General features: G+C 34.7%; 1 protein-coding gene across 1 annotated transcript; it reads left to right on the plus strand.

The window, feature by feature from the left end:
* Positions 1-3,130: 3,130 nt before the first annotated feature.
* On the plus strand, positions 3,131-5,096 carry LOC120260061 (protein MAIN-LIKE 1-like). Its single transcript, XM_039267506.1, has 3 exons — positions 3,131-3,543; positions 3,765-3,819; positions 5,013-5,096. The coding sequence occupies exons 1-3, from the start codon at positions 3,131-3,133 to the stop codon at positions 5,094-5,096; spliced, it is 552 nt and encodes a 183-aa protein (XP_039123440.1).
* The last annotated feature ends 2,724 nt before the right edge of the window (positions 5,097-7,820 follow it).

Consider the following 7,820-nt stretch of genomic DNA (forward strand, 5'->3'; position numbering starts at 1 on the left):
AATTGTGTCGACGAGCTTTTTCGGCGAATCAACACCTCTACTTTCTTCCTCTCACTATCTTGAACATGGTAAAGCTTCCATTCAAAGTTTTTCCTTCATATTTTCTTCGTATTTAATCATTTTTTTGAAATCTTTGAAACCCTAGAAATAAACCTTGGTTTGAGTTGTTTATGGGCTCAAATCGAAGCCAGTGTCGTTGTTATTCATCTATGCATATGCTTGTAAAGAAATTTCATGATTTGGTGTTGTAAATCGGCGAGAAACCCTTGTTTGAGGGCTAGTTTTATTGTAGCAATACTGTAGTAAATCCAAAGTTATTGTAGTACCGAAAAACCTTGGCCTTTTCTTGTATTTCGTTGGTCCAAATCGAAGCTCTTCTTACTTGGAATTTATTGGAACTAGTTTTACTTTGGTTTGAGGTCGTTTGGGTCCAAAATGACGTCGTTTTTCCCTAAAAACCTCTAGCGTTACATGTTCAACATGTAACAATGCATTTGCATGCATTTTGTTTCCATTGTTGTACTCATTGGTTCTTACATTCCCTGCTTGATTCTAGGTGGCGAGACATCTTCCAATGGGAAGGAAACTGTCGACTAGTGAGTGCGTTTCAAGGTGAGATGGCTGGTTCTGTGAGTGGTTTAATTGTTCATAGCATAGATTTAATAAGAGTATTATAGTATTTCTTTATAGGTTTTATATCATAAATTTGATGATAAATCCGATTTCGCTTGTTGTATATATATAGATATTTTGAGCATATAGTTATTTGGCAAAAATGATTCTAGTATACTTATGTGTCTTTATCTTGAAAGAAACATGTTTACATGTGAATGTATTTACATGCAAGTGGAACATGGATTGATGTATATTTCAGTATATTTCCATATTTACACATCATATGCTTGATTCCTCGAGTTGGAATCGGAAAGAATTGCATTGTGGCATTTTGATTTTGATGGTGATAGCGGACTCCAGTCCGACACTGCAGTGTGGGGTTCCACGGTCCGGCCTAATGGGAAGCGGCGTGGTCAACCCTGAGTTTACCATGGTCAAGAGGTGCGCGGAGCAATTGATAGGGGGTCTTTTATGTGAGAAACCCGGGGTCACCACACGGGAATCTCAGTGGCCAACATCAAAGAAGGCAGTATTGTGAATTTTAAAAGTCTTAAAACACCTTGGTGGTCTCGTAGCTAGTCATGGCCACAATTAGCTTGGGAATTGTTTGAGGCCAGCCTGTATTTTGAGCGGTGCTCAATGTGTTGAAAAATGTTACTTACATGTATTATTTATGAATCATTGTGTTATCTATTACCTTGTTGGATACTTGGAACTACTTTTATATGTTATTTTATTGTGGTTACTACTATTTGGAATACGTTATTACTCTATTATCTCTATGCTGTCACCACTCACTGGGTAACACCTGTTACTCACCACTCTTCTTTCCTCTTTCTCAGACTGTGACGTTGGACTAGATTATACAGGGCAAGCAATAGAGTGACCCACCCTTTTTTCCCTTGTTTAGGTTAGTGTACAGTGTGCATGTAAACTTTATGGATCCACTGGACTTGAGTTTTGTGTACTGTTTATGTATTTATACTTTCTAGTTGTATTTGGAACCCTTGCTGGTTTTGTAGTGGAGTTTGTCTCCTTCTTCAATGGGATGCGATAACAGGTTTGGTTGAGCCTTACGCTGACTAGGAGATGGGATGTTGTAAGGTCCACTCCTTGTTGTTGTGGCGATTGCCACGTGCCCGGCTAGGGTCGGGGCGTGATATTAATAATTGTGTTATTACCGGCCCGAGCATGTTTAATTAGATAGCCCACTATAGTTTTAGGCTATTTCTTGTTAATAATTGTATCATGTCATTAGTTTTTATAAATAATTGTATTATATCATAATTAATTATTTTATTAATAATTGTTATATTAGCCCGGAAACATGTTTTTTAGTTTCTTAGTATATTATTAGGTTAATTGTTTATTAATAATTGTATTATGTCATCATAATCGTATTAATAATTGTCTTATTAGCGCCCCAAACATGTTTAATTAGATAACCCTCTATATTTTTAGGCTAATTTTTTTATTAATAATTGTATTATGTCATTAGTTTTTATGAATAATTTTATTATGTCATAATTAATTATTGTATTAATAATTGTTATATTAACGTCGAAGCATGTTTATTTAGATAACCTAGTATATTATTAGGTTAATTTTTTATTAATATTGTATTAAGTCATTATTTTATATTAATAATTGTATTATGTCATAATTATTAATTGTATTAATAATTGTTTTATTAGCGCCCAAACATGTTTAATTAGATAACCCTCTATATTTTTAGGTTGATTTTTTTTATTAATATTTATATTATGTCATTAGTTATTATTATTATTTTTTTTGGAGAAAGGCAACAAGCACCAGAACCCCAGGGACGTGCATGTGTGGGGAGCAAAGCTCAACGCCGACCCACGTGCCCTCACCTTGCGCAGGACATGGGATTCGATCCCGGGTCCTCCCCGAAATGAACGGTCTACGCAAGAGACCCGATACCAATTGACCCAAAGGTTGTTGGTGTCATTAGTTTTCATGAATAATCGTGTTATGTCATAATTAATTATTGTATTAATAATTGTTATATTAGCACAGAAGCAAGCTTATTTAGATAACCTAGTATGTTATTAGGTTAATTTTTTTATTAATAATTATATTAAGTCATTAGTTTATATTAATAATAGTATTATGTCATAATTATTAATCATATTAATAATTATATTATTAGGTTAGATAGATGATGTATTATATAAATAACACACCAATGTTTATGGTTTAGTGTGTAATCATATTTAATTTTTCAATGATATATGTTTGGATTTATGATTTTTTCATGTCTTATATTTTTTCAGGTCAATTTATTTTATTTTTTCCATTTGTGTTATTTATCATGAAATTGATTAATTTATAACTTCTTACATCCTGATCGGGTTCTAAGGTGTAGACATATGTCTATCGTAGAGCATTCTCCTGAAATCATAGGCCTTCTCGAGAAAGCCGAATTTTATCATGGGGCTCAAATTTTTAATTTCCGAATTGATGCTGGTCTTGTGAGCGCTTTAGTGGAGATATGGCGGACGAAAAACACATGTTCCATCTTACATGCGATGAAACAACAATCACGTTGGAAGATGTGGAGCTATTATTGGGTTTACCCATTAGCGGCCACGAAGTCATCAGGCAGACTTCCAACTTAGGAAGTGTTGTTTGTGCAGAGTTGCTCGAAGTGGTCCCATCGGCGGATCAAAGGAAAGGTCAGAGTATAACTCTAACATGGCTTGAGGAAACATTTAGCATATTGCCATACGATGTAGGTCAACGAGAGATAGAATGTTATGCACATGCCTATATCCTAAGGCTTATCAGTAGTGTCCTCATGCTAGATATGTCTCAGAACAGCGTTCATCTGAAGTGGTTACCACTTCTGAGGGATTTTACAGAAGCAGGAAGATACAGTCGGGGTTCAGTATTTCTAGCAACCTTGTACATGTCTTTTTGTTGTGCATCCAACAAAGATATGAAAAATATCATTGGATTGATAATATTACTTTAATCATGGGTATGGTACATATTTCAAATATATCCCCTCGAACCCGTTCTATCGTATCCTTTCCTCTAGCCCGTAGGTGAGAACAAATTAAATTGATGCTTCATTTTATACTCAATTAGAATACATAGAATTGTAATTCATTCTCATTTTTTAGGTGGGCACACATTGAAGTGGATGACGATAGCCACAACAATAAGCACAATGTGAAGGTATACAGGTAATAACTAGATCGCTTAGAGATGCAACATGTAATGTTGTTAAAAAATGATAATTCATGCACATATTTTAGGTATTAATAATTGTTAATTATTTGGTAAACAATTTTGAACAGTTTATATGGTGGCCTTACGATGCGGACGAGATAATAGCACAAGTGCCACACGACATTTTTGTCGACAGACATTTATGGACTGCGTTTACATCATTGATTTGCTTCAAAGTTATTGAATGGCACCAAACTGATTGAGTGACAAGACAATTTGGCTTCAGCTCCATTTTGGCAACAAGACTGGTGTTTATATATAAATAATATAACGCATGTCCTAATAAAATTCAATGTCCTAATGGAAACCAAATTCCAATTTAATTTAAATTCTAATCTATCCTAATCGTAGATATATTTAGAATTAAAATTTAAATGTCCTAATCTTAATCTTAATTGATTATTTGATTGTCTTGGACTAGAATGCAAATTCCAAGTTAAATACAAAATGCAAATCACAAAATTGCTCTTCAGAACATATCTCGAGGCATAAATGCAAAATTACAAAATTGCCCTTCAGAACACATCTCGAGGCATAAATGCAAAATTTACAAAATTGCCCTTGAGAACGGATCTTGAGGCAATTTGAGAAGTGCAAATCTTGAGGCACCTAAGCACATATCCCGAGGCAAATTAATTTTTTTAATAAAAAAATAAATAAAAAAGATAAAATAAAAAAAAAAATAAACAATAAAATAAAAAAATAATAAAATAAAAAATAATAATAAATTGGTCATTTCGTCGTGATTTGAGAGAAGTTGGTTGAAAAGATAAGATTTTTTTTAAATTAAAAAAATATTAATTAATTACAATTTTAAAATTTTGAATTTTTTATTTGATTTTATCTTCATGCTAACTTGTTTTCTTTAAAAGTGGGGGATTAGCGAAGTGAGGGGTTTTTTTTTAGAGTGAAATTTTTTTAAAAAAAAAAGAAGAAGAAAAATTTTCAAAAAAAAAAAAAATCTAAAAAAGCTATAAGGTACTTTTATCTCCTTCCCTGTACTACTGTATATGTAGATATATATATATATATAAAGAGTTTGCCCGCGGCTCGCTGCTGCCGTTCGTTCACTGTTGATGCCGCCGGCGTGATTGAACGATTGAGATAATGCCGTCAATCATGCCGGATGTCAATCGCAGCCACCTGCTAATCGCCGTTGTTGCACTGTTCTGGTCGCCGTGTTCACCGTTGATGCCGCCGGCGTGATTGAACGGCTAAGATAATTAATACCGTCAATCATGCTGTATGTCGATTGTCACCATCACCTGCTGATCGCCGTGGTTATACTGTTTCTGTCACTAGTCGTTTGATGCTCACTGTCGTCAGACTCATGGTTGCGATTATCCCTCCCTCGGAATCCCTCATCGATGACGAGCTTCACACAATGCTAGCAAGGCACGAACAGGAGGCGGACCATGATGCCCTTTGGTCTCGAGCCTTGAGCGCTATGTTCCCATGCCAGGCCCCTTCGCATAGCTGATCGATTCCCGGGACTCGCTGAGCTCGATCTCTCTCACTCTTCTCTCCATCCGAAGAAGAGGAAGAAGAAGAAGAAGCAGCCACAGCCATGAACATGATCGACAACCTTCGTCGCTTGTAGCCTCTGCGCTGGATCTCTGAACGACGTCGTCAGCACGTCTACAAGAAGCACCATCAACAAGCGCCCGAGCTTATCTCTTCTAGACATCTTCAAAGACAGGACCCAAGAACACTCCACACAATACCCAGAGAACTAAGAAAATCAAGAAGAATATGAAGACGAAGAGGAAAAGGAAGAAGACAGTCTCATTGGCCCCCTCTGCAACGTGTCATCATCACTCTCAATTCCCTCGTTGCTACCTCATGGTTGAAACCCTCTACGGCCTAAACCACCTAAGAGAGGAGCTCGATCAGTCTGCATGTTATTGACCGACTGAGAAAGACTTGTTAGTTGTGTAGTACTTGAGGGAGAGGTCACGTATGTGAGGACTAGCTACGAGCGAGTTGTCGGCTCTCGTAATTCAGTATTTTACCATTTTATCAACCCAGTTTCAAAGGAATGGTGTGTCAAGAATTCTCCAGATAGATAGATAGATGCCAGAATCACCAATAGAATCAATAAGTTGGGTACAAGGTGCTATTAAAATTTGAAAATTTATTTCTTAGCATGCTCGTGGGCTTAACTTTGGAGATATCAATACTGCTGTCCCGACTTCTCTGACTTCAACACACCAAGTTGGAGCGTTGACTCTGTTAATCTTTATGATCCTTCTAATGCAATATATTGTGAAACAACCATATTTGTTGAGCTGTTAATACAAAGTTTTGTCTCTCAATTTGAAGCAATAAAAAAAAAAGAGAAGCATGCATGCAAGTACGTACCCAATTAATATAAACACTAGAAATACTTTTGAGTTGAAACATTGAATATATATGGCCTAGCAAGGATACGTATAGCATATGGAGGGATTCACCATTATAAAAGCATGCTATTTATTGTGTGCATGACATGATAAGAAGCATACATACTTGACATAAAGAAAAAAATAATAATAATAATAATAATAATAATAATAATAATAATAATAATAAAATCCTCACTATTATCAAGAGCATGGAGTTATTTCAATGGAAAGAATGAGAAGCATGTCATGCATATGATCATAAAAAAAATTTGCATGTACACGTGCATAAAAGTTGAGAAAGCATGCATATGGCAATAAAAATATATATAAATAATAAAAAATAATAAGAAGAAGAAGCATGCATACGTTTGAACGCATGAGCATGAGCATTAATTAATCAAGCGGATACGAATGGTTGACATCTAGTGATCTTGCATTTAGACTATTTGGGAAATGGTCTCACTCGGCTATATACCATAGCATGATGATTAAAAAAAAATCTCTAGATAATGAGGTAAAGCGACGGCTGCTCAATGTTTGTTATAAGCATGGAGAATATGATCTGGCTTTTGTGAGTAACAAAAATATGCCAATGAGTAATGTTTTCTGTAACTAAAATTCAAAAGTGGATGGGTGATACTTGCCAGTCCCTCTGAGATAATTCTTCTCTCTGGGCTGGGTTGTTGCTATTGGGTTTAAAAAAATAATAATAAACAAAAGACATGGGCCTACCATGAAGAGATATACATGGCATAATAAATAAAAAAATATGATGATGATGAGGACTGAGAGGCATGTCATGCATGCATATGGGTATAATTAAAAAAAAGGGGCATGCATACATGCATTTAAAAAAGAAAAAAGAAAAAAAGAGGGCATGGAATTAAATTAAAATAATAATAATAAAAGAATGAGAAAGCATGCATGAGATGAAAAGTAAATATATATATATATATAATAATAGTAAAAGAATGAATGAGAAAACATGCATATGTGCAATGAAGTAATGAGAAGCATGCAAATATATATATATATATATATAGAAAAAAAGAAGCACATGGCCCACCGAAATTAGAAACATGCAGACAAAACCCCAAGTGTCATACACATGGGTATATATATCTATCCCCAGATATATATATACTCAAATAAATAAAAAAATCCGCTATAATAAGTGTGGATTGAAATAGATCTAAATAAATAAATAAATAAACAAATAAATAAATCTAGAAATGATAGCATGCTGCTAATCTCAAAGCAATAACCAGGTTGCTTGTCTCGAGATAGTGGTTAAATTTATCTCAAGGCGGCAATGAGATATATAACGCGATGATAAGGCACAGGCAGTGGTGGCCTAGTCATTTCAAGATAGCAACCCAAATTATAAAAAAAGAGAGACGGCAATGAAATATACGTCTCAAAATGGCAACGCGGCAGGCAACGCAGTGGCAAAGGCACGAGTCACAGCAACGTATATATATATATATATATATATAAAGTCATATATATTAACATATAAGTGATGTAATAAATATGTTTATATAATAAAATAACAAAATTTAT

The sequence above is a fragment of the Dioscorea cayenensis genome, chromosome 5 (genome assembly GCF_009730915.1).
Source record: "Dioscorea cayenensis subsp. rotundata cultivar TDr96_F1 chromosome 5, TDr96_F1_v2_PseudoChromosome.rev07_lg8_w22 25.fasta, whole genome shotgun sequence".
NCBI classification, from domain to species: domain Eukaryota; kingdom Viridiplantae; phylum Streptophyta; class Magnoliopsida; order Dioscoreales; family Dioscoreaceae; genus Dioscorea; species Dioscorea cayenensis.

What these genes read in the sequence shown, in the direction of transcription:
- LOC120260061 (XM_039267506.1), top strand. Translation starts at nt 3,131, where the DNA reads ATGGCGGACGAAAAACACATGTTCCATCTTACATGCGATGAAACAACA. An exon ending in TCAGTATTTCTAGCAACCTT is followed by an intron (nt 3,544 to 3,764) that starts GTACATGTCTTT and finishes CTCATTTTTTAG; the next exon opens with GTGGGCACACATTGAAGTGG. An exon ending in ACAATAAGCACAATGTGAAG is followed by an intron (nt 3,820 to 5,012) that starts GTATACAGGTAA and finishes TGTCAATCGCAG; the next exon opens with CCACCTGCTAATCGCCGTTG.